The 26,334-nt window shown below is 40.6% G+C and overlaps 1 protein-coding gene across 27 annotated transcripts in view; it reads left to right on the top strand.

The window, feature by feature from the left end:
- LOC143219184 (protein muscleblind) overlaps nucleotides 1–26,334 on the top strand; it is a 520,585-nt gene that overhangs the window by 300,174 nt on the left and 194,077 nt on the right. For 4 of the 27 annotated variants that reach the window (XR_013011265.1, XR_013011263.1, XR_013011264.1 and 1 more), the window contains exon 5: nucleotides 19,895–19,945. The exons of 22 other annotated variants lie outside the window; for them this stretch is intronic. Coding sequence is in view for 2 of the 5 variants with exons in the window: in XM_076445104.1 (XP_076301219.1) it covers nucleotides 19,895–19,945 (51 nt within the window). In the remaining 3 variants the exon portion in view is untranslated. Of the gene's footprint in view, nucleotides 1–19,894; nucleotides 19,946–20,005; nucleotides 25,580–26,334 lie in introns of those variants that run through there. One more of the 27 variants, XM_076445090.1, reaches the window with a different exon arrangement.

The following is a 26,334-nucleotide window of genomic DNA, read 5'->3' as shown; positions in this document are numbered from 1 at the left end:
AACCACTAAAAAGTAGATTATAGAACGCATCGACTTTACTAAATATTTACTCTTTATATAAACTGATTAAATTCATTTCAGTATAATGAATTTCAATATTTTCTTGTTTAATCCTTAAAGCTAAACAGCTTAGACAACTGAATAGTCACGGCAGTTTGATTTACGACCGTTTTACTTCACTTTGGTCGGTGTTTTTCTCTCGTTTTTGTCACCTACGAAACTGAATTAAACCCCGAGTAAAGAGTTGCATCGTTTTCTATCAGTTGTGCAGAGTATTACTATCTATGTACAATAGAATCGTTATTTCGAGTTGTATTTCCAGAGATATTTCTGTGAAATTTAAACGTTCACATCGAGAAAATATGTTTTCGATGAAAGAGATTCGAGACTACTGTGTATCGATCTGTTTTCGAGCGAATTAGCGATGTTTACGGAGAAGAAAATTCAGTACCGGCGATCAGGGAAAATATCGATGTGTCAGTGTAAATATGTTTACGGATACATTCATCTTGCAATCCATCACAAATCAAAGCGACTCTGCTAATTAATCAAATCAGTATTACTGGCAATAATGGGGCGACGTAATTGCAGCCATGATTAACGCAAAACGGCGTCGATTAACGATCTGAAATATATTCATGCAGTCCAACTGGAAAGCGAATATATTAGAACGATTAGAAACAGTCATAACACTTCCATCACTGAAAGCGTTCGCTTTTTACTAATTGTTCTACTAAAACAGAACAATTTTTTCCTAAAATAAGATGCTCGATTAGGTCGTAAAACGTTGCACACAGAGCTGCTAAAAAACAATTTTTCATTTTATCAGCTCTGGGATGTGAGAAATTTTATACCAACTCAAAATTGCATACATTGATTTATGAAAACAAGAGATAGACAGACACCATTTTTTCTATATGTATGTTTATAATATTAAATGGTACCCGACTTTATACACACACATATACAAGGACATAACATCTACACTCTACACTTTCCAGTACTATTTTAAAAATGAATTTCTTGAATATTATGCAATGTATTCGCAATGTTAAAAAGTTTGTGAATTGTATTTTTTTTCAAATCAAACTAAAAATTTTATGACAGTATTAGTACTTTCCTACATGTTAAAATTATATTACTTACTTACATGTTAACACTAAACCTACAGAGCACTAAAAGCGACTAAAATGTCTTAGCTTTGCAAAAAGCACAAGGCTCTATTTATTTAGATTCTGTGCAATTTTTATTACAATAATGTGCCCGAGTAAAAACTCTATCGAATCAATTCTCATGTAATCAACTTCATAGTTTCAATAATTGTGAAATGGAAAATATGAAACCGGTCATCTGACCGGCAATGGTAGGTTTAGTGTTAAAATTATATAATAGTTATTGACAACTTATAATGTATGTAACTATAGGATAGTACAACGATATAACATTTTTTAGAATCGCCATTATACATATATATGACGTTTTTGTATGTATGTGGATTGAAAAATATTTCCATACAATAATATTCATATTTTCTTATTTGTGCCACGTACCATGACCCTTCATACGAGCAAAGTGACAGGAGGTGCTGCGTAATTTCAATTAAACACATTCCGGAGGATAGCCTTCACTATGAGCCGAATTCCACACAGTGGAATATCGACGTCCTGAGTGGTTTCACTTGCTCCGTGGATCCACCGCGACCAATAAGCTTAGTATGTTAATCAAACAGAAATAACTGGATCGTCAGTGATCAAAAAGTTGTTAATTCGAATCATTTTCCATATGTTACCACATCGACATTTTTGAATTCGTGGATACTCATTCGAAATTCGACTTTCACGTAATAGTTCCCTAAACGCGTACGAAAAAATGGTTATATCAACGTAACGCTTTCATTCGCCAACTTACTGTCTCGATCTGTCGTAAAAATTAAGGGTAACAATTAACAATACTGTGTCTGAACATAGAACGTGTGTTCTATTAAGCTCTTTGTTTCTAATCGTGCAATATACAGTATAAAATAATCATACAGTCAAACTAATCATACAGTATAAAATAATACGATATCAATGGTTTATACATAAACATTTGAATGACATTCCGATTAGAGAGACAGTCCTTTTTGTAATTATATGTGTAAGCTTTGTGTATAGGCCGGTGAGATACATAGATGCTCGAGAGAGGTCAGGACTAGAGAGGATAAAGTAAACAGAGATTCAGATAGACAGAGTGACAATTCAATTGATTGATTTAATAATGAATTACCTTGATAATTCGTGAGAAACGAATTAATGAAATATTTCAATTCAGAAGTCTACAAGTGCAGGTTTCTATAAAGAAGTTCGTATGTTGAGAGAATATAGGGAAGCACAAACACTTAATTTGTTGATTCTCTATATTTTTAGGTTAGTGTGACACGTGGCAAGTATGTAAGAATTATTTATTGTGTAATTAATAATAAATCTCTATATTTTTAGACGAATCAACCTTGTGTTTTTGCTTAAGAAGGAGACCGTAAAAATATTATAAATCATATTATATATGTTAACCTTGATCCATTTCAACACGAAAAGTGTGAATGTGACAAACGTTCGAGCAATAACATAACAATCAAATTATTGTCAACTAATTCGAGAGGAAAAAATTTCATTGTACTTTTTCAGTTCATGCGAGAAAAATATCCTGCGTACTGCATAGGGGTGCATTCAATGAGTAGATTATTACGTGTGTTTTCATTTTAAAACATTATATTCATTTTATATGAATTACGTGTAAACATAGTAAAAAAGAATTTGATTTATTACAGGCTAAAGTGTAGAGACAATGAACAGAAAAAAAATGGTGGTTTTAAAACTGCTGTGCAGCATGTTCCTCCTCCGTTAGACCTATTCTCTTCGGATGACAAAATTTTCCAGTTTTCCTATTTGAAACGCTGCGCTGCTACCACGAAACCAGTCCCTCTCTGTCAGGGGAGTTTCAGGTATACGCACATCATCGATCACAACTCGGCGGATAGGTTGGCTCGGTTCCTCCTTCGAGTCGGCTGTGTACTCAACCGTGAAATTACAATGACAATGGCAGTATCAGTTCGTACGCCGCAGAACTAGATCCATCCTAAGTATGTCACCTCGAGCTACTGATCGTGTTCAACCACCGTCTCTCCTCCGTTCGCTCGTCGAGTTTTTGTCGGAAAGTTTGGAAAACCGTTTCGACGTTTCCTCCCGGTTTTCTCATGACCCAGGTACCTTTCAAAATAAATTACACGGAGTTCGAAGGTAGTCTCCCAGGGAAGAATTCCTTCTTCCTTCCACTCTTTCCCTCTCTCTCTCTCTCTCTCCCTCTCTGTCACTCTTCCTCTTTCTTCGGTCCGAGTGAATTTGTTATAATTGACGGTAATAATTTCGTGTGCGGGCAAGAAAGGATTTTAGGATAGATAATGAGGACCACTCTTGAGAGCAGAGTAATTCAATGGCAAACAATTCTTCGCTAACTTGCCGCCAGTGAAGCTGTGTGCTCTATTTCTTCATTATTTTCTTAGTTATTTTTATAAAAAGAATAATAGTACTATAAATCGTTACATGCCATACACCGTGGGCTAACAAAAATGCTTGATAGAGTCATATATGTATAATATATCCAAAATGCGGATGGTTTTCCGACAAAACATTGTTGTGTTTGCTGTTCGGTACAATTAAAAATTGTAATCTGCCACTATCTCTGCATCACTGTTTTTGTTTTTTTTAACCATGATAAAAAGAGCAATGAATATATGTCTTTTTATTGATTTCATTTCAAACAAATGATCCCGAAAATGATCAATTTGAATTTACGCTTTTGATTCGACCCTGCACGCAGAATTTCGCTATGCCGAATTTCAGTAATTCGTTAAATGGACACTAGAAACGCGATACGCGCGAGTAAAATATGTTCTATCACGTGGCCAATTATGGACTGCGATTCGTTCCCCTTGCCATGTCATGCTTTATTATTAGTTGCAGCGTTAACAGCGAATAGTGCTCAATAGGAGATTTACAGTTTGAAATAGAAGCGCAGGGGCATTTCGCGCGTTGTAACCTGATTCATAGACGGACTTCGACAGGTTGGGGACGTAGCGTGGTGAAATACGGCCTGCTAAAAATCTAATCAGCTGAAAAGTTAGCGTCCACGCCGCCTTATGCCTAACGCGACCCGGCCTTCCATTGTAAGCTCGTGCTAGGTTTCTCACTTAAAGATAGCCACCCAAGGCTGTATATAGCGTGTAATATGGTACGAAGGAGATAAGGACGACATGTATGTCGACGAGTCACCCAAGATAAGCCGAAGAACCGGGACGGTTACCGAGGGGGAACTTCCTCATTTCTCAACCCCTTCCGCACTTATCGTCCGGGTTATGCGCCATTTCCATACACCTAATGGTGCACCGCGAATAGCGAAACAGCATTTCGTTTTAATGGGGAACGGTGTACATAGCCCTCTTACAAGAGGGTTTTGGCAAGTTCCTGTCGTCGTCGTCTTCGTCGTCGTTCCCGTCGTCGCCGTCGTCGCTGCCTGTCTTTGTTGCCGTCCCAAAGTTCCTCTCTTCGTTAAGTACTTTGGCAACACGTTCTTGAGCGTTTTTGCCGTCAATGAAGTTGAATTTTCTCGCGTTCGCCTTTAAAAGTTCTCCTTCCCAGACTTTCCTCGTTCCGTTACTGATTAGCGTGGATTCCCTTGACGGGGAGAGTGGAAACTTTTGAGCTTGCCTCCTCCTTGCGTGGGCAAATTAAGAAACCTCGCAAAATATCGAAAGTTTTACTTAACGTGGTTTTCTGAACATGCCTCTCTAATAGCTTCTTATTCGAGGATCAACAACGAGCGTTCAGCGAACCAGGAATGCGTACCTCGTGTTCTCGATTCCTCGTAGAATCTAGTTGATCTAGCGTCATTGTAAGTACTTTCTCTTTCAATCGCAAGGGTACGAGATGCGTCTTCTTATTTCTCGATAATGCAAGGATGGGGTTTCTCAGTAGTCAAACGCGCTAGATGAAAGATCAATCTAGGCCGCGGTCGCCCTCAAAAGTCCTATTTTTACGTTTACGAGGCGTAATTTGCATTCTTCGGCAGCGTAATTTGCATTGTTCGGAAACATAAAGCTGCGACAGCTACGTGCTGCCGAATAATGCAAATTACGCCACGGAAAAGCGTAAAAATAGAACTTTTGAGGGCGATTGTGGCCTAAATTGACTTTAGAGCTTTTCTCTAGCCCTTTGACTACTGGAAACTCTTGATTATAATCATTGATACAGAATTATTATCCGATGATGCTATGATATACATGTCGATGGCAGCTCGAGCTGGGCCGCGACACCTGCTGCGACAATAGACAATAATTGTCGTCGTAATTAAACATACAGACACCTGTGCAGAATTCATACTACACCCGAACGATTAACAATAGGAACAATTAGTAGAAAACATCGAATCTAAAACAGGTGTTACACACAGTTGAATTAGTAGAAATGTATCATAATATTAAGAGGTGGTAATTAATATTCTCTCGTTGCGTTAAACGAGATAAATGAGATGAACACATACATGTTCTCGAAATAAAGAATATTTATGTTGGCAAGCTCATTGATGTCGGAAGCTCGCGGGACAGGAAAACGATGGCATGTTTTTCAATTAGGAATTCATTGGTACGCGTTCGCCCGACGACAAACGTACATGCTCTTGGGAATCGTTACTCTCTTGGGAAATACGCGCGTCGGGATAAGTACTCAACTGCGACGATGGTAACGGATGATACCTTTCCACCTTTGAGAATGCAAATAACACTAGAATCAATGGACGTCGACGCGTTCTATGAGCGTGTACGTATAACGTGTATGCGTCCATCCAACCATAGGTCGGTCAGTAATTTTCCTCTTGGCTGACAAGCCAAAGTGTTTGCATTGAAAACGATGTGCGGCCCGTCGGTGTCGTTCGTTTGCGCGTTTTATCGCGCCCGTTATTTCTTTATGCTTGCGTCATACTGTATACATATATATTCATATTCATAGGTGTATCATGCAAGGCGCGTTGTTATCTTAGGTTCTTCAAAAGTGATAGGGACAAATGACTTTTACTATGAATTTTGTAACGAACCGACACGTGGTTGAGCCATAAATAACTACAGGTGTCACGAGAGTGATTCTCATTATTATGTATACTGGCCATAATAATAATTAAATTTGTATCCCGTTAATTATTTATACAAGAGGAAACAAATATTTACATTGCCTCCTCGAGTAGACAATTTTGTAGAGAAACTGAACTCTCATTTTTCCATATTCTGAAACTTTTGAAACCATGTGAAGATCACGAACAATGAAAATCTTTATTTTTTATAAGATTCTTCATTCTAGAATAATAATCGACCGTATGTTATTGCGACTCCCCCATAAATTTTAATTCGATGACTTGAAAATGTTAACATTCAAAGCCAGCTTTTATAAAAATGGTGAATACACGGCTATCAATCTGAAGTTTATGTTTTATTGATCAACTTCTACAGCTTCGAGCTACGAAGCTTCAAGAATTATAGAAAAATGAGAGACTACGACAATTCTCTGTTCTCGATAAATATTTTCTGCAAAACGATGGAATCGCGAGGCCAATCTCCGGCTTACAGTTAAACAGAGTGTAACGTCTATAAAATCCTTGTTTCACGAGGTCTATTAAGTTTTATTTCGGGCATTATTTCCACCAAGGAAACTCTGATGCCGCGGCATGACGGAAAGGGAAGCCTCAATTTAGGAAGAGTCACCGAGCTGAATTCGTGCCGGTGCGTTTATCAACGCAATTGCGGTAATCTTGAAAGACGTAATAATGACGGGAGCACGCGGAACGGCGCACACGGGCCGCAGACGCGTTCACGGTTGCACACGCTCGCGTTCAGGCCCGACCGAGGCCGCGGCCGGTTCGTTCGGCTGCCCAGTGCTCTGCTCGCTACTCACTACTTGCTCGGTGCTCACGGATGCACGCTTCGTTGACCGCCTTCAGCCGCGTCTCCATGCATCGAGAAAACCGAGCTCCGCTGGCTCCGCAACCGTTACCGTCTGTTCCAATCTTGCATCCTTTTCGATTACGACGCGATCGACGAGCGATATCGTTGCCGGTTAATTACCATCCTTCCGCTAATTGCGCGTACAACGAATCGCATTTTTGATGTAGTCTGAAGGAGGCTGTCTTTAAAACGTTCCAGGGAGTACGGTAACGAAGTGGGAGATCGGAAACAGCTGGAAATTGCACGGTCTGAATCCTCCTCCCTCTCCGTCTCCTCTTCCTCCTCCTCCTCCTCCATCCCCGACTCCACCTCCATTTCCACTCTACCTTCTCTCCTCTTCCTCACTTTCCTATAGGTCTGGAGGACTTATCGTTTATAGAATTAGAGACACGCGAGGCTCGCGCGATCCTGCAGATTTAATGGTTGTTTAATTTAGTGGTCGATGTCTGGTTTATTGAGTCGGGGAACAGTTCTGCGCGTCGATAGTGAATTTCGAGAAAGCGAGATCCAAGCGTTCCGATGTCGTTATCAATTTGCTTTTAAAGCCGCGCGGTCGGGCGTTTGTCATACGCAATCGTATTTATCAGAAGGCTTAGATTTCTACTAAAAACTTGTGTTTAACATCGAATTTTCGTTGTTGAATTTTATACAATTTACACGAAAGTGGTAACGAGTTCTTTTAGATTTAATTTAGGCAGAGTGGCTGTAGGTATTACACATTCGTCCTGTTTGCGATTGTCTACGTTTGACACTTTGTAGTTTATAGTGTACAAGTGTACTTTTTCGCTACATTCTCAAATGCTACATAAACCTATAATAACGTTATAAAAAGAAGTTACATAAAATAATAACGATTACGTACGAACATTTACATTTTCCCCTTTATCGGAAAAGCGTATATACGCCGAGCGAAATAAACATATTGTATGCGTACAATGGAAAATATTTTCACGTATTAAACGATTGAAGGCCACTCGACGAACACTTCTTTTATTGTCGAGCGTCCGTTGATTGTGAACATACGAGAAATGATTCCATCAGATTTTAACCTATAATCAATTAATCGAATAACATGAAATAGAAGGATTATTATAGATTGGTGCGATAACCGCGACGAAACATGACGTTGATCAAGCCATTGTGTGTACTTGGCTCGCATAATTGAATGGAGTAAACTCGTCCTGTGTTTCGACTCTCTTTTCTCTTTGCCGCCTCTCTCTCTCTCTCTTTCTTGCCTCTCTTCACATTTAACGTCAATTTCAATAGAGCACGGTTAATTGACGTCTACCGTCGAAAGAAATGTATTCGATGCCAGTTAAACGAATTCCGCTTTTGCCGCCCCCCTGTACCCTTCCCGTCATCGGCCTCTCTCCCTCGCCAGCTTCCCTCGGTGTGTCCTCTCTCTCTCTCTCTCTCCCGGCCTCTTCTCTCCCTATACCCCTACCATCGCATCGGTTCGGTTCGTAACACCAACCCGTGAACCAGAATAAGGGAAGAGGAAGCCTCGTGGATAGCAGCATGAGGGGTATCAGTATTTTATTCCACCGTGAGACATTTAAAGACAACGAACGGTCGCGAGCGGTATGCATATAAACGACAGGTCGTTGCGATTTGAATACGCTTTGTTCCCAGCTGCGGCAAGGGAATTTCGTTAACGATAGACGGCATCGCGGCCGTCAGGTAACCGAGATGCGGCGCGGTGTACCCTGTGACTTTTGTGCGCGCAGGAAATTAGCGATACACACAATTTTGTTTTATTTTTATTTAATGATATTTGGTCCCCTCAGGGTTTCAAATCCATTCGCCACCTCTTCCACTCTCACTATCGCCTAATTTCAGCCTGTTTCTGCCTAATTTTCAGCGGTACCTACTGTTTATCGTGGTGGGTTCCGAACCACCTTTTGCCAATAACACGCGGCGTATATCCAGGCGGTTACTGGCCGCGCCCAACGCTCTTTAACTTCGGTGATCGGACGACAACCGGTTTGCAGCAGCGAGGCAATGGTCGTTGGTAAATTAGCGATACTCAAATTAGCGGGTTACCCTTGGTTGGTCGACAACCGATTTCACCGACACTGTTTTCATCGACACAATTCGAGCGACAGTAACTTTCGTCGACACTATGTTTTAATCGACGCGGTCAAATCGTCGACAAATGTCTTCATCGACACGGTCAAATCGTAGACGCATGTTTTCATCGTCCGTGTTTAACGACAGGTTTGAGTTCATTATTCATATCACTTTAATTTCATTACTTGATATTTCTGTAATTATTGTACAATTTTTTATGTTTTGTAGTCTATATACATATGTACATTCGTAGCATTCGTTCTGTTTATTCACATTTTTTATCTAGGTACACGGTAGTGCACCAGCCAGGTTCTTGCACTACCTCCTTTTACACGAAACAATTCAGCCGTTTTTTAGAGACTTGTAACTCGGCACTGGAGACAGATGGGGAGATGTAATTTCGTACACTACGTACGTACCAAATTAGCGATGTTTTAATGTTTCACATGGACATGTAACCTAACGTAGAACGCAGCAACTGCTACAATACATCGAGGTCAATTACTATTGCTGAATTATCTGATAATATAGAGGAAATGGTCGTTTACGGAACGAAAAATACTAAACGTGGTCACGTTTAAGCAAGTTCCACGAGTATTTGCCTAAACCCTACGGCGTTGTTCGCGAACGAACACCGGCATGGCGTCCAAACGGTTCGCATGCGTCTACTTTGCTCACAGATCGTTTTACAGAGGAGAACGGTCCTGTTTCTCGCATAGAAACGCCAAAAACACGTACAGACAGCCGAGTGCCTCGCAATTAGAGAACAAGAGGATGCTCATCTAGAAAAGAGAGGGTAGTCGGCTGGGGCTAGGGGTGGGTGGGAGGGGGAGCTGCTGGATGAGACATAGAAACGTGAGAAACAGAGAAAGAAACTCGTGTACAGGGATAGGAACAGAGAGTGTGAGAGATTTGGACCGAGGTGAATTCCAAAAGAGATGTGCTTTTAATTATACTAACGCCCGGTGTCCGATTAAACGAACGGAGGAGCCAAACTCACGAAGCGCAGTGCAAATTTAATTATAGGGAAGAGGGCAGAGAGTGTGAGAAGGAGGTGGGGGGAGGGGCCGGTGGGTGTGGAAGAGGAACCGAGGAGGAACGACAACGGAGAAGGAAGCTGCTTGTACGGGAGAGTGGACGAGGTAGAAATCCAAGTATTTATATGACGGCAGTTTGTTTAGGCCGCTTATTAATGGGAGAGAAGAGGGTCGTTGTAATTAAGGGAACCCGGATTCCATCCAGTAGCAGTACTCTTCGAGGATGCGCCTGAGAACATTGTCGTCCTACCAAAGCTAACGTGTTCTTACGCTTCCCTTTCGTCTCGATTCTCATCTCCCCCTCTCACCTCTCCAACCCCCGCCACCATCTCTTTCTCTCTGCCTCTCTCTCTCTCTTTGTATTTCGGTCTCCCTTTTACGCTCGTTTTAGCCGATGACACTATTTCCTTCCTTTTCCTCCTCGGCCCTCTATACTCTCTCTTCCGCTCTCTTTCCCTGTCTCTCAGTTCGGCCGTTTAAATTCATCGTTCCGCCTCCTCTACACTCGCGTAGACGTTTGAATTGTCTTTCGACGAAAAACAAAACATATTCAACCGCCAAACCAGACGTCGTGTATATGCATATCGGAATGCTCTCCACTCGGTTCTTGAGTGTCTCGCCAGGCAACGTAATACATTTTGATTGTCTCTCTGTGCTTCCCATTTCACATTCTTCCCTTCGTTTTAATTTCATTGGAAGCGAGCCCCCGAAGAAATTTATTTTCGATACAAGAAACATTTACTCTCCGATCGTCGCACACTAGAGACGATTTTGCGACGCGACGATGATGTTTTAATCCTGGTATCAGTGCTTGTTGATTATCTTTTGCGATTCATGAGAATTTAGTAATTTTTGATTACTTTTGCATGAGTTCATAGGGATTATAGTAACATTGTAATGTGGCACAGTTTATGTAGCACTTTCAATCATCCATTCATTTCGATTTTCTTTAAAAGTTGGAAGATGTTAAGTTAACAATTTTGGTGAAACTGCAAAGTATATATGTATATAATTGTATGTATGTGTATAATTAATCTTTGTTTTCAAAACTATTAATTCCACGATGTCCGTTTCCTTTTGTACCACTTGCAAAATATTTAATCTACGTAACTGGGTTTTGCTTTCAAACGAGCAAACATTATTTTTAAGCTTTTAAAATGATAAACAAATTATGATTCTGCGACATTATATTGTTTAAACTAAAAGTTGAATTGCATTGTTGTTAAACTTCTTTAAAATTGAGCATTAAATATAAAATCTCCTGCACCGATAGATTGTTCAATGATTTGAATAGAATTTCGAAATAAGATTAGTCAATTTCGTAGTCATTCGACGCAATAATGGGAATTGGTTGCTAAATCCAGCCTAGAAGTGTCATTCTAAATTTTAAAGCATATCCTTCTAGAGTGTTCGATCCGATACCCGGACGTAGGTAAATACGATACTCTATCCTCCACGGATTAGTGCAGGTTATAATCGTCAAGTTACAGCTCACAGAATCATTGCCTATACACGACTCGACGCACCTAGCATGATCCGTGCGTCTCTCTCTTTCGCTTTCCCTTTCGGTTCGAACATCGGAATAACTTGCTCAGCTCTGGAATGAAAACTTCCCCATCCCCAGCTTAGTATTTCCAATTAACCATCTAATCCGTGGAGCACTCTAGCCGGGGACCGATAGTTCCATTTCTCAACTTCCGTAGAGAAGTTTCATTCAAGATTTTAGGAAGCTTCTTTCTAGGGGGAGAGATTGAACCGATAGTTGGGCGCGCGAGGGTGGATATAGGGTTTCTCAATATTTAATAGCGTCTGGATACGAGTGCTGCCTCGACACTCCTGAAATTGCAAGGCGAGAAGGACTCGAGTGCATAGAAACGGCAAATAGACGAAGAAGGGAACGGAATTTGTCGTTGTCTGGGCGTAGCTAGAATCGCGGCGGTTAAGGAGCCTTGAGAGGATAAAGGAATTAAAGATCAGTAGGGAGGCTCGTTGAAATATTCAGACGGAAACGTTTTCCCGCGCTGATTAAATCACCCGTTGCACGCCTTTGCACGAAACGACAGAATCTGGTGGAAGTATTTCCAAAACTCGGAGGGACAGAGGAGAACGTAAGGTGACACGTGGATGCATACATATATGTATAGGAAAGAATTATTAATCAAGGGATATTTATAAAAAGTGGTTCTGAGGTAAGACACTGATGATTAGTGTACACGAACTCGGAAGGATAACCGTTCTTTGGGTAAAAATTAGTCCTTGTGCTTAGACGGTTCGGATATAAACAAAAAGCATCAATTTAGAAATCAAATATATAGATTTATGGGAAAAATGGATAAGCACAATTTAAAGCAGTGGACATATTAAAAAGATTTAAGGATATATCAGTGTATTGGTTTCAACTTAATCAGATAATTAAAAGGATAAAGAAATTTTTATTTCGCTCCTGTGTCTTGCAATTAATGTAAACATTTTTCATTTTGCATAAAGATGCGCAGTCTGATCATAACTATAAAATGTTGAATACTGCTGTGGTGTATCTAGAGCTTGTGCTGATCTAGAGAGCACGTAGTGCTATAAAGACGCATAAATGAATCATTCATGCGGAGCTGCTGCAAATTCACCCACGTTGAACAGGACGAAAAATATAGGAAGAGAAGAAAAATCATCTGCAAAGAAACCTGCTTTATATTTTCGTAGCTTATCTGTAAAACAGTGAACGCAAATATGGACTTCTACTTCTCATGGAAAGTTTAATTTCTATAAAAACACTGCACAATAACGTAACCAAACTGTATGAACGTTTTGTTTGCAAGATGGAATGAATTCCGAGAGGCAGACTTCCAATACATATACAATGACTCCCATTAATATTCGGACGATCTAAAAAAAGCGATAATCTTTTTAATATTGGACTATACGATTCAAACTTTTTCGGAAGCTAGAGCACTTAGTTCACTACAGGATGTGAAAAGAAATTTTTTCGAAAATTGCAATTGGTCGGAATTGTAGAGAAAATACTAAAAGATCCATTTCACAACTTTTTTATGTGGGCCTATATTGAAAATGTTAAAAATACGTTTTGTAGATCTGTTTCAAAATCGGTCGATGTTGCAATGAGCTACAAGCGTTTAAAGATGGTAAAAATTGCAGATTTTCACGATTTTCCGCCTATAACAGCAGTAAATCTAAGAATTCTTACATCTTTCAATGACTGTCATTTTTCCCCGCATCAACCGATTTCGATGAAACTTTCACAATGCGTATAACCCCCACACGGATCTACAAAACGTATTTTTCAAAATTTCAATATAGGCCCGCATAAAAAAGTTGTAAAATGCAACATTTAGTATTTCCTCTACAATTCCAGTCAAATGCAATTTTTGAAAAAATTTCTTTCCACATTCTGTAGTAAACTAATTGCTCTAGCTTTCCAAAAAAGTTCAAATCGCATAGTCCAATATTTGAAAAGTTACGGTGTTTTTAAGAGTGTCCGAATATTAGTGGGAGTCACTGTATGTACATTATTGTACATATACCATCTGCACACATGAGTACTCCGTCGCGCTTCCTACAAATTAATTGTCTCGCCCGAGGCTCGCCGGATCTCAATCTCCCTTTTATTCTCGTCCTAGTTGATTCGAACTGATGGATCAGTAGAGTTCTGGTTTCGGGCCTGAAAACAATCGGACTCGGCGAGGCAGCGAAGATGTCGGGCACAGATTTAAAGAGAAGAAGAACGTCGCGTCGCGTCGTAGAGGTAGAGTATCGCGGAGACTTGGCAGTGCAAAGGATTGTTGAGGACGACCGGGGAGCGGAGGCAGACGGAAACATAGGGAGATTGGAATACCCATCCATGAAGAAGCCAAGGGAGATGGGAAGCAAGGGAGAACAGATAACGATCCAAGAAAGAACGGACAGAGGAAAGAGAGAGAATGGGAGACCGAAGGCCACGGTAGAGACACTTTCATGAGATTGAGCTCGAATTCAATAAGGGATGAATAAAATATAAACCAACCTGCATTGCGATCCTGTGTCAGGCTAAGGGTGCCCGACCCTTGTGTAAATAAATAAAAATTATATCTGAACCGAATCGCAGACAACTGGACGGACGTGATTCTTTCTCCAGATTTGTTCCTTTCGAAACAAGGAGTTCTAAACGTCACGTGTAATTGTTATTTCTCTTCGTTTCTTCACCGGTCAGCTATAATTCAGTTTACTTTCTAGATCGCATTCTTTAACCGCGAACTTCGACCAATGTTATTCAACTGCGTTAGTCGACATATTTTTCACTGTTTTGCCATCGTCAGCTGAACGAATAATTCTTGAATTTTCATGTGTTGTTTTCGAAAAAGAAAAAACGCAAATATTAAATTTAAATACTTTAAGACGTTTCGCAGTTTACCAGTACGTAACAATAGTACAGCACTTCTGTCGCATTTACTCGAAAATGTTATTCTAAAACCAACCGTCCTCACTTATTTTTCTTCACGAGTTCCATTGAATTGCTACAGAAACTAAAATTAACTGCAATGTTTGTCCAAACGTAGATACATCTTCAAATGCTGTCTTATTTACAGTATTACGCATCGGGCATTACAACATGTAGAACAAAAGAAATATATAAGAATAATTGATTTAATAAATGTTTGGCCAAAGTCTGGTAAAAGGACAAACATGAGGGACCGGATTGAAGATCCGAGGAAACGACTCGAAGACAGACAAGTTTTCGTACCGTTAATTGTCGGTCCGGTTACGAGCGTCAGATATAATTGGATCCCGTAGTCAAAGGGTGTGTATCATTTGAATTTAATCGAATCAGTCGTAGAACTTTCTCAAAGAAATCGTATTTCGCGCGGAAACCCTCGACGCTCGTGGCCGTTTCTCTTTGATCTTGGCCCGGCGTTAAACATTATCCCCTCGGTGAATTACTTCTTAATTAAGACCGAAGGACTACGTTGTCCCGAGAGCGGGTCAAGATCGAGAGTAGAAAGTTACAAGCGGAGAAACGATTGAAGAAAACAAAGTTCTGACCCGTACAATTCGACGAGACATTTAATATTTATTCAATCGTTACTTCAAGAACGTGAATACCTACGACTCTTCTGGCTAATTTCTATCGTCATCGTTTTTCCAAGCGAATTATTCCCCGAATGTTGTGAATTTCGTAGCGTTCAACATTTTCATGAAACATAAATGACGATTGTTTACTACCAGGAATATTATAATTGAAGTTTATTCAGACATTTAGATTAATTAGACATTTAATAGAAAATATTTGGGAATATTTAGTTGAATTCAAAAACTGTAGTTTGTTACCACAAACAGTTTAATTACAAAATTAGATTCTTGGGGAATGAGTTGAAAGTTTGAATCGATATAATTCAAAACAACAATTTAAGAAACAGCAACCTTAACAAATTAGTGATTTTCGAAGACCACGAAATTTGAAAACATTACACAAAGCGCGAACCAACTACAACTCCATGCTTGGTTTCATAACAAGATGATAACGCGGCGCAAGCTACCCTATCTAATATCGTTGTACACGAGGCGTGGCGTGAAATGTCGCAGGTTACTGTGGAAAGTTTAAACAAAGTTGTCGCTGAAGAGGCACCGTGTATCGGATTGAATCGCGTAGATTCGCCGAGGTGCGAATCGCGATCGAAATTTCATGAGAGACCCGACAAGAATTGGCAAGCGTAAGGGGACGCATTGTTTCGTCAAGGTTCGGATGTTCTAGTCTACGGAGTATCTCGGCTGCGCTGAGCGCATAAATCTTGATACGTGTCTTATCCAATTTATCTCGACCGATATACGCTACCGTTATTAAATACGTGACCTTCCGTTATAACGAGCCCGTTGTAATTCTACTCTATTTTCGCCGGTGATGAACTCCTCCGAATAGGTACGGCCTGAAGATGATACATTGATCCTGTAATACAACATGGATCGTGATCGGTGTTGATGCAACCGAAGATGAGGTGCTTTCGTACGTGTACCTGAAAATCTATCAAAAATCTGAAGATATTCTGATTTTCTTGTATAAAAACGAAGCAGAGGGTTAGGTTGCTCGAGTCGTACCAGTGCTCGAGTCGTACCACTTGAATTTTCAACGAACTAAAGCGACAACAGCATATACAACGGCAACCAAATATACATCTGAGTCAACCAAGTTGCTTTACGTATTACATATTGCCTGCCATAAACCAGCCTCATTATAAATCCTGTCATCAAATATTGGATATGGGAATAAGTTCCCGCCCTTTTTTGTTGAAAAAAAGCTCTTTATTCAGAAATTCAAATGGAAAGTAAATTCATTCAAAGTATGCTCTATCGGCATCTACAACCTTCTTCCACCGTTCAGGTAATAAACGAATTCCTCAAAGAAAAAAATCTGGTTGTTTCTATGCAAGCCATTCATCGAGCCAATTTCGGATACTTTCATAGGAAGTGAACTGCTCTGCAGATATGGCATGGTCCGGAACAAGTGGAAATCTGAAGGAGAGCAATGTCCGGCGTTAAATTCTTTAACTTCTGTTCATAAAAATAAGAATAAGGTCTTGCAAAATCCTGAGGTCGTAGACAAATTTTGAGACCAGATTTGAAATCAGCGTAAAAAAAATCTGCAGGTGTAACGCGACGAGGAACGAGACAACCCCAGGGCCGCCAATCCGCCTCGGCACTACCCTGAGATGAAGAAAAGAATCGCGCCGCGACCGAATGTTCTAGAAGGCCGCATGTTCGAGAAACTTCTAAAATCCCTAACAACGCCCAAACAAGGGTTAGCAACGACTAGTATAAATACCGGTAGACGATCGCGGAGAAATCACTTTTGCTGCGCCTGTGGGAGAGGACGAGGTAAGACCACGGCCGCCCATAGGTTAGGGAGAGTACGAAGCAATGCTATCGGACGCCCGGCAGCTCAGGAGAGGACAGGGGTTGCACCTGGACGCCTCTCTGGATAAATGGGAGAGGATGGCCATGAAGGCCGGCCGCCCGCCGAGAGGAAAGAACAGGGCAGCTTCCTGGCCGCCTGAAAGTAGGTTCACCAGGTTACTCTGTACGTCTTGGAGAGGACGGCCATGAAGGCCGGTCGCCGAGCTTACAGAGGACACCTGGTGAATCCGAGTCGTCGTCGTCGTTTTCCCAATAGGAGAGTACGGTTGAGATAAACCGGACGCCTGATGGGAAAACCTTTTATTAGTAAAATTATTTTAATCTTTCGTTGCTAACCTTCTTCAAAGGTTTATTGTAAATTTTACGAAAACTTTCGATGTATAAAACTAATTGGAAAATATATTCTTTGTTCAGAGAGAAATCCCAATTCCTATTCCTTGCGATACGAGAGAGAGAACCCGTTCCTACCATTATGTCGGATCCTACACAGGAAATTATGTGTAGCATGTTAAAAACAATTTTTCTCCGCACGTGGTATTGAAAAAACTGCAATTTTCTTGAAATTGTGAAAGTTTAACGAATTTTCTCAAGGTTATAAAACATTCGCACCATAATCTCCCTATTTTGCCCATATTCTGCCATGTTTCAGCTTTAATTTTTAAAAAATTTCATCGCTCTACCTCATTTCTATCGAAAGTTCTTTGATTTTGTCTCCGATATGGACGAAAGGTCCCACTGTGTGCTGTCTCAAGGGACTTGTCGTGAAGCACGGAGAGCACTTTTTTATAATGATTTATTTCAAGCTGTAGATGAATAAAAATAATGGATTCACTTCTGTATACTCAGGGCCACCCTAACAACAGATTTTATATATAGGATATACAACATGCTTTTCGCTTTGTTTACGTTCTGTGTACCGACGGTCGGATTTGGGCCCCGCGGGAAACTTAGCCGAATTACGCTGGGCCATCAAAGTGTTAAGGGGCTTGCAATTTATCAGAGCAAAAACGCAGATCGACGAAATTAAATTTCTATTATTCAAAAATACTTAACTAATGAAACATCTTTACAATGTTACAATCAATCTAAAATCTCTGGGGTCTGTGAGACCCCACCTAACTAACGCCGGATTAAATAAGGTTCAATGAAATCTCGAAACATGAACAATTCGACGGTTCCCCGAAGTCATAATGAAACCAGTTTCAGAATGGGTATTTCACGAAAGCATACGACGTGCGACGGGACACGACGCGACGCGCTGCGCCACATGGATTCATCCATCCCATGCGCGCATCGCGAGGTTCTCAGAGAGTAGGATTAGACGCAGCACGTACTTAGTTATCAAAGGTTTGCATGGGCGGCAGTATCCCCATGCTATGGCGAGCTTCCTCTAAGCCCTTTAAAGGTGTTCCACGCGCGGCACGTGAATTTCTCAAGTTATGATATAGTATCCGGTGCAAGGGGGTGGCTGCAGCTAGAGAAAGAGGTAGTTAACTCGATGTAGAAACATCGAAACATGAAAGGGTAGGAAGAAGACGGACGATGCAAAGCAAACTGACGAAACACGGATGGAATCGGACAGGTGGCGGAAATTCGCGGACAATTAGCGAGAAAAGGAACACAAAGGGGAGGAATAATAATTCTAATGCAACGGGAGATCGCATAAAACGGCGAAATCTGGCGTGTACCGGTTTCAGGAGGAAAAAAGAAAGCAGAGATAAACAAAGGAAATCCAGGGTACACGGGAGAAAATCTGCTAAAGGTGAAAGTACAAATGACAAACGAAACGGGAACAATAGGGCAAAGGGAAAAACGGGACGGGAGAAATAATAAACGTGAAACGGGGAAAGAGGGTAGGTAGCCGGGAAAACGTACAAATCGAGACCGGACAAAGGTAATGAAAAAATCTAATATGCAGTAGAAAAGGAGAGCATACGTGCGCAGACAGTGTAGGGGGGGAGAAAAGGACAAGTGGGTGCAGTATAGAGCGGAGGAGGGGAAAGGGAACAGAAACCGGAAGAGAAAGAGCTGGCAGGTGGAAGAGGATGAGGGTGGAGGTCGAGAGGAGGAGTAACTTCCTAACAAGGCGGTTAGTTGCGGCTTAGCAACGCTATGAACGCGAAATATTGCTAGCCGGCGCGCTTCTACGCTTGGTCCCCTCTCCCTCCCCCTTCCCCCTATCACTCTCTCTCTCTCTCTTTCGCTCAACTCTTCTCTTCTCTTCTCTCTCCTTCCTAACAATCTCTCCGCAAGCTACAGCTGTCTGTGTTCCCTGGGCGCTTAATATCGAAATACTACTACACGACGCCCCACAACTTCGATATTTCGATAATTGATTTCTCCTTGATCTCTACCACACAAACGAATTATCATCTTACGTACATACTTCTAGGGTAGCGGTGCGGATTGAGGGGGGGGGGAGGGGTGGTGCAGAAGTAGGAAATATTTAACCGTCACATGTACATACAAACCTGAATTCGTGTTTTAGCAGGACAAGTTAAATATTTCGTTCAACATTTGCACATTTTCTCCGAGTTGTCAAATTTGCATTTCATTTATCTTCGAGTTTTACTTCCGGAATATTGCTCTGTCTATGTATTACGTGACTGAAGTAGTATAATAAAAACGGTTTGCCAGGAAAATATAACACTTTCATGGTGTGTTTTCCCTTAAAAACATGTCACATGTATCTTCGGGTACATAATTCGGAAATACTACATCAAATAGAATATTCTACTGTAGAAAGTTACAATGCCGAACGTGCACACGTTTCGCTTTCCAGTAAGTTAAGCCGGTAATATCTACGCTGTCGCGCATTTCGTTAATTCACAGGTGACTAACAGTGTATCGTTGTTTTTTGTTTCAGGTACGTAATTCAAATGGATTTCCCATGTTCTTGCCGGCCATCAATCGCCGCGTGAGTAAATGGATGAAGTTATTAATTAATTAAACCGTTAGCTACATTTTCCGAGAAACTCGCGGTTCCACCGACAAAAGGAAATACCTCTCACGGTTGTTCATATTCCTGTTTGTCCATCGCTCGACCGTCAGACCGCTAGCCATTATCCCCCAGCCGTGTAACGTGCAAACATCGCGATCGATTAGTTTCAATTACAAAAATATCTATCCGCGGCTACTTTGTACGGTATGTTAGGATCGCGTGCATTAGAGCCACTAGACACGACGTCGCCACGTATTTCTAAATTTGCATCTTCGAGTCGATAAGACATGCAACCAGATGGGGTTGAATTCGCGGGTTGCCGACTTCCATGGAAGACTAATCTGCGACACATCGGAGCAGAACATTTTTCCACGCGATACACTTCGCTACCCTATGGTTAATATGGCCCGAGAACCGATTCGTTTTCGAGTAATTTTTCAGTTTTTAGAACTGAACCGACCAATTACTTTGCGTCTGCGTGAGTTACTTTTAATAAGGCTTGCTAAATTGGTATAGTAGATACCCGTAGATTCGACTATACATGAATAATGTTACTCCACAAGAACATTAGAAATTGTTCTTTCGCAACTTCAACTCCGACACATGGACAACACGTGCGACAGACCCAAGCAAATTGGTACAAAAAGTAGTTGTATTCACGTAAATATTATACATACGGGTAATCGCGATATTCATTTCGCCACGTGTTCACTGTATACATGTACAAAATACAAGAAAGAAGAGAAGACCAAAAACTATTTAATTGATATCCACCTCTCAATCCAAATAATAAATAATCTTGGTAATTATTTACAAAAGCACCACCCTCTCCGATTTTGATGAAATTTATATATGATATATGATATAGATATGGACATTTTATAGATATGCACCCACTGTTTCTAAATTATACTCTAGATTCTTACGTATTTTCACGCGCTGATTACGAATATGATAGTGAAGATTGGTGCAAATGTTAATTTCTTAACGGAAACCTTCTTTTTAAAAACACTGGGTGCGTGTTAAGCACTGGGTGGGTGTGTGTGGTGTCAGGTTGGCCCTTTCCGCCCCCCCCCTGTTTTCTCTCTTATCTCTACAGCGTCAAAATGTAAACAAACGCCGCACCTAAACAGGTCTACGTTGCAGCGGAGTGTCCAGGAATGCGAAAAATTGAATACAGTATTCGCGATAGTTTTTTGCAAATATCTCGAAAACTAAAAGCGACCCCCCTATATTGGAAACGGAAAAAGTTGTTCAAAATGTCCATATCTATATCATATATAAATTTTATCAAAATCGGAGAGGGTGGTGCTTTTGTAAATAATTACCATAATCTTTTATTTTTGCAAATAAGAAATAATAAATACATCATTTTTGGAATTATTTAAATAATCTTTATTTAAATAAAAAGTTTAGTTATTATTTGCAATTAAAATCACCTGTTTATTTATTATTTAATTATTTCTTATTTAAAATAAAATTTGCCCAACACTGGCGAGAGATCATCGAAGAAGATGGAAACTATTTTACTGATTAAAGTCGATTGCTTGAATGTAAAACATTGTGTTTTATTTCACCTTGAAATACTTTCTTGAACCCACTCGAATTACTTTCTTGCCAACCCAATATCTCGTGCATTGTAGTGGGAAAGTACAATAAAAAAAAAAGGTAGTGAAGGTAACGATGAATCTTCCCACCTGGTGTATGAATCACCTGTGCTATCATCCTCGATGGTCAAGAATCGTTTCCCGGAAACTCGTGTTCTAACGACTTCTAAACAGAAAAAAAAAGATATATAAAAACAGAAAATTGACGACGCGCGACCCAAGAAAAGGTGATTAACAAGAGAGACGAATGGCCAGATAAGGCGACACTAATTTACCGTCGCATATGACAGGGACGCGTGTGCACGTGCACTCGATATACGCGATCATTAAGCACGGAACGGTGATAATATCGAGGAAGCTTGTGTTGCCGGCCAGGTACTCGTCGTCATTGTGCGCCGTGACGTCATCGGTGGCCACTCCTTTGTATGATCCCGATTAACAATTGTACATAGCTTGCGAGCACACACGCGGGCCACATCAAGTTCTTGCGTTCGTGTAATAGACCGTGACGAGGACCTAACCCTACCGGCTTGGATTATACACGTCGAGGGTACTTACGGAACGGGCAGCCCTTTGCTTGCCAAGGGCGTGTAGAACGTTAGCGTGTAGACGTTCTTTTGTTTGCTAGAGGAGAACGCTGCCCGTACAAAACAGAACAGACGGAGATAGAGAGAGAGACTCGATTTGCAGTTGACCGGCTATCAAATTTCGCTACCTGTGTTTACAATTAGAGCGGTGCATATATGCGCATGACTAAAAACGAGACACCTTCATTTGTTGCTGCAGGAACACTGTTTCTTGTGATTGACCTGCTGAGTCGCTGCCTTATTCGCACCTGGTTTATCGCGTGTACAGCCTTTTTATTTCAGTCTGTTTTCAAATGCAATTCGGTTCCGTTGGTTCATTACCCTGTTAATAACTGTATACTGTAATTATACTATTGTATACAATAGGGTGGAAACAAGAACTTATTTAGTCATAATTAATCAAACGTTTTACTTAAAATTTATGCGTTATTATCTCTTTTTTACACCCACTATCGGTTATATGGAACGAGATTACGGTTGATTAAATTATTACAACAAAAGATTGTTACTACTGTTAACCATTATCACTCGGGTGGCGACTTTGTGGCGCCACTAAATTGCTGTAAATACCATTATTCAAAATATTGTTTAGATTATTAATTTGGCGTTGGTAAGGTAGGAAAATGTACCTATCGTAAGTGGTAAGGTGGGGTCTCACAGACCCCCCCAAAATAATATATTGTATTATAGAAATAAATACCTTTTTCATAAATATAAGATTAGGCATTGCTTAAGAGGCTTGTAATTTATCAGAGTTAAAAGGCAGATCCACGAAATTAAATTTTTATTATACAAAAATACTTAACAACTGTCACGCGTTGTTACAATGTTACAATCAATCTAAAATCTCAGGGTCTGTGAGACCCCACCGGGTATCTAATCAATTACTGAACATTTAAGTTTAAGTGTTGTACGAGTTATTATATCAATTTCATACCCATGAAATTTCAAAAATCATAGCAAATGGGTATATTCTAGGTGAAAACAAAGGATTAATTTTCGAGTTAAAATAGCTCCGAGAGTGCAAAGGGTTAACAAAGATTATCTGCTAAACTGTGTATCGGTAAATACACAGGGTGTCCCAGATAGAGTGTCGGAAAAAGGAAGAGGTGATTCCTGCATCTGCTTACATAGACGACGTCAGTTTGAAGGTTATTTCACAAGTGGTGTTTATCCTTCTTTGCTATTTATTCGAAGTTTCGCGAAATTATCCTTTCTCGCGATGCATAGATGTGCTACAAAAATGTACTCTATGTATTTTTAAAACTGTAACTCTATACCACAGTCAGGAGCACCTGAAAACAATCAGACCAACGAAAAGGTCATTTAAATACGAGAGGTACCGCAGCGAAGCAGCAATCTCTAGCTCTATCAGTCTGTCAGTTTCCTGCTGCGGGAAGATTATTCCAAGCTACGAAATCTCTCTCGGAAACTGGCGGGAAAAACAAGGACGTTACAATGAAAATATATTCCGCCCGGGACGATAATAATATATTAGAACCGCGGCATGGAAATGCCGGCGTGTGTATCGTTGATACTTCGAGAGCGACACTGGTACCGGAAGGGGAGGGTTGTTTTCCATGAAAATACAAATGGAGGACTGTTCCTGACAAACGTGCTCGATACCCGGAAAAAGACACGGCCGCGGAGTGTACAGTATCCATATAAAATAATGGCTGCGTATGGGGAACGTTAACCCCGGACATTGGCGTCGTCCAATGTCGTAAACAGATATTGATATTGGCGTGTCATATTTGCGCTGTGTAGACGTTTCCATACCTACTGTGGAAACTAATACAGACTGAATGCTCGCGAATCGAGGACATTTGCAGAGTACTTTATCATGAACAGACGATCACCATTTTACCGGCACGAGTACGTAAAGAAAGTATTAAAATATCCGCCTGAAATTCCGGTTCGGTAGAACTCCATATCGAATGGGGAAGGGAACGACCGACTATACCTTCTAACCGATATCAATGTACGTATGCATGTATGTTTATATGTTTCTTGTATAACCGCGTAAACTTCTAGACGTTCGTTTCTGATGCAACTATCTCCGAATCAGCTGTTTATAATTCATCCATAATTCATTTATAATAACGTCGATCTGGCGAACATTTGCGAAAAACCCCTGCAAATGGTTAACTCTTTGCACTCGAAGCAATTTGAATTCTAAAATCAAGATATTTGTTTCAACCCACATCATTTTTAATTAGAAATAATAGTATTTTTCTCGGCGCTACGGTTCGATCAGTTTCTACATTAATTATAGCTATTGTAACGAAAAGAAAGGTGGTGTGTTTCGTCCTAGACCCGTTAGAGGACTCATCAGTAAGGCTATCTAGCGGGCCTAGCCTTAGACACAGGGTCAGAAGACTTTATGAGAAAAGTTATTAATATACTAATTGATTACATTCTAGTAACTTGCGAGTCTAGGACGAAACACACCGCCTTTCTTTTCGTTACAATAGCTATAATTAATGTAGAAACTGATCGAACCGTAGCGCCGAGAAAAATACTATTATGTCTAATTAAAAATCATGCGATCGATATCAATTCCTCCTTTACCACATCATTTTTGTTCTATGTAATCTTTTTCACATTGTGCACATCAAATTGAACCTGTTCTCTTATAGAACAGTTGAGCTTTTTACGATTTATAGATTGCAGACAAATTTAATAATGTTGAAACTGTTTTGAATAATGGTATGAATGGTATGGCAATTTTTAGTGGCGCCTCAGACTCGCCATTCGAGTGCAAAGGGTTAATACGCAAAGAAAGAAACTATCTTATTCGCGAATTGAAATAGTCGTCGAAACGTATAATATAACGCTATCTCGTCGAAAGCTAGGTGCCACTCGATCAAAGGGAAGCATCGGCGCGTCGCATCGCGTCGGGAACACCGATAGATGCACTCGGAGTGTCTCCCGGCTTGTAAAACGCACGGATAGGATAACCTTAACAAAAGCCGCATCATATCGGGCAAGAGGCTTTCCCCGAAATCTCAGTTTAACGTTGTAACATAAATGTTGACGCTGTACAAAGGGACGTAGTTTCGTCCTCCCGGGCAATACATGGAACAGAGACAAGGGGACGAATGATCGCGATAAACGATAAAGTAGAGTAGCTGGATACAAGGTAGAGAAAAGAGAAAAAGAGGGAGAACCGATGTATTCTTAAGAAATATCATTGTCGATAGAACGAGAGGAAAATTTCATGAATTTTTTGTGAGAAGGGAAGGGAAGGGAAGGACGAAGGACCTTGGAGATGTCCATGAGAGGGAAAGGATAAAGGGACGGGGGAAAAGAAATGACAGTTGATGAAGGACGGGGAGAGCAACGAGGTGAAGAAGAAGCGAGCAGGACGGGCAAGATCGGATGGCCACAGAGGGAGAAGGCGACGGAGGAGGATGGTAGGCTGGATTCAATTACTTGGAGAACAATACTGGCCTCGTCGTCATTGTTTGCCCGAGCACTCGGTCGAGTTTTCCTGGTTTGGGACCCTGAGCACCGTATCCCATGTCCCGTTACGCCACGATATTTTGTTTGCCTGCCATAATACCGACGACGTCGGCGATATCCACTGTTATTCCGGCTACCGACCCACTATACCGACCTTGCTACCGTCATCGAGACGTCTCGGTCGCGATACGACCGGTTTTCTTGCAACCTGACTGCCTGTCATCCACCATTTTCATATTAATGAAGCCGAACTTTCGAATCGACAGGTTATGTGCTTGCGAGTTGTGCGTACGAAAATCAGATTGCCGAGTCGATAACTTGCACGTTCCATTTAGCTAATATGGAGTTTAGGGAGAATTGACCTAATCTGCCGAACATTAGCATCCCGTTGAACAATCAGAATTTTCATCAGATTACATACTTTGATCAGAGAAAATAAATGAGATTGTCTGCATCGATTGCAAGAAGTAGAAATCAAATTGAATGTTATTTCTTCCTTTAGTGGTTTTAATAGAGGAGAGATCGTATATTGACGTTTTCAATGTTAAAAATTATCCAACAATTTCGAATTTCATCTATTCAATTTTGCTATGGACGCATAAAGATCCGCAGTCTAGTTATTACATTCAGATGATGATTAAATCAGCTGATCTTGCCGGAAAATGAACGGAATCACCTCATCCTATCCAACGATTCGGAAATATTT

The sequence above is a fragment of the Lasioglossum baleicum genome, unplaced genomic scaffold (genome assembly GCF_051020765.1).
Source record: "Lasioglossum baleicum unplaced genomic scaffold, iyLasBale1 scaffold0021, whole genome shotgun sequence".
Taxonomy (NCBI): Eukaryota; Metazoa; Arthropoda; class Insecta; order Hymenoptera; family Halictidae; genus Lasioglossum; species Lasioglossum baleicum.
The sequence above is the reverse complement of the archived record's forward strand: the minus strand, read 5'-3'. Positions and strand labels throughout refer to the sequence as shown.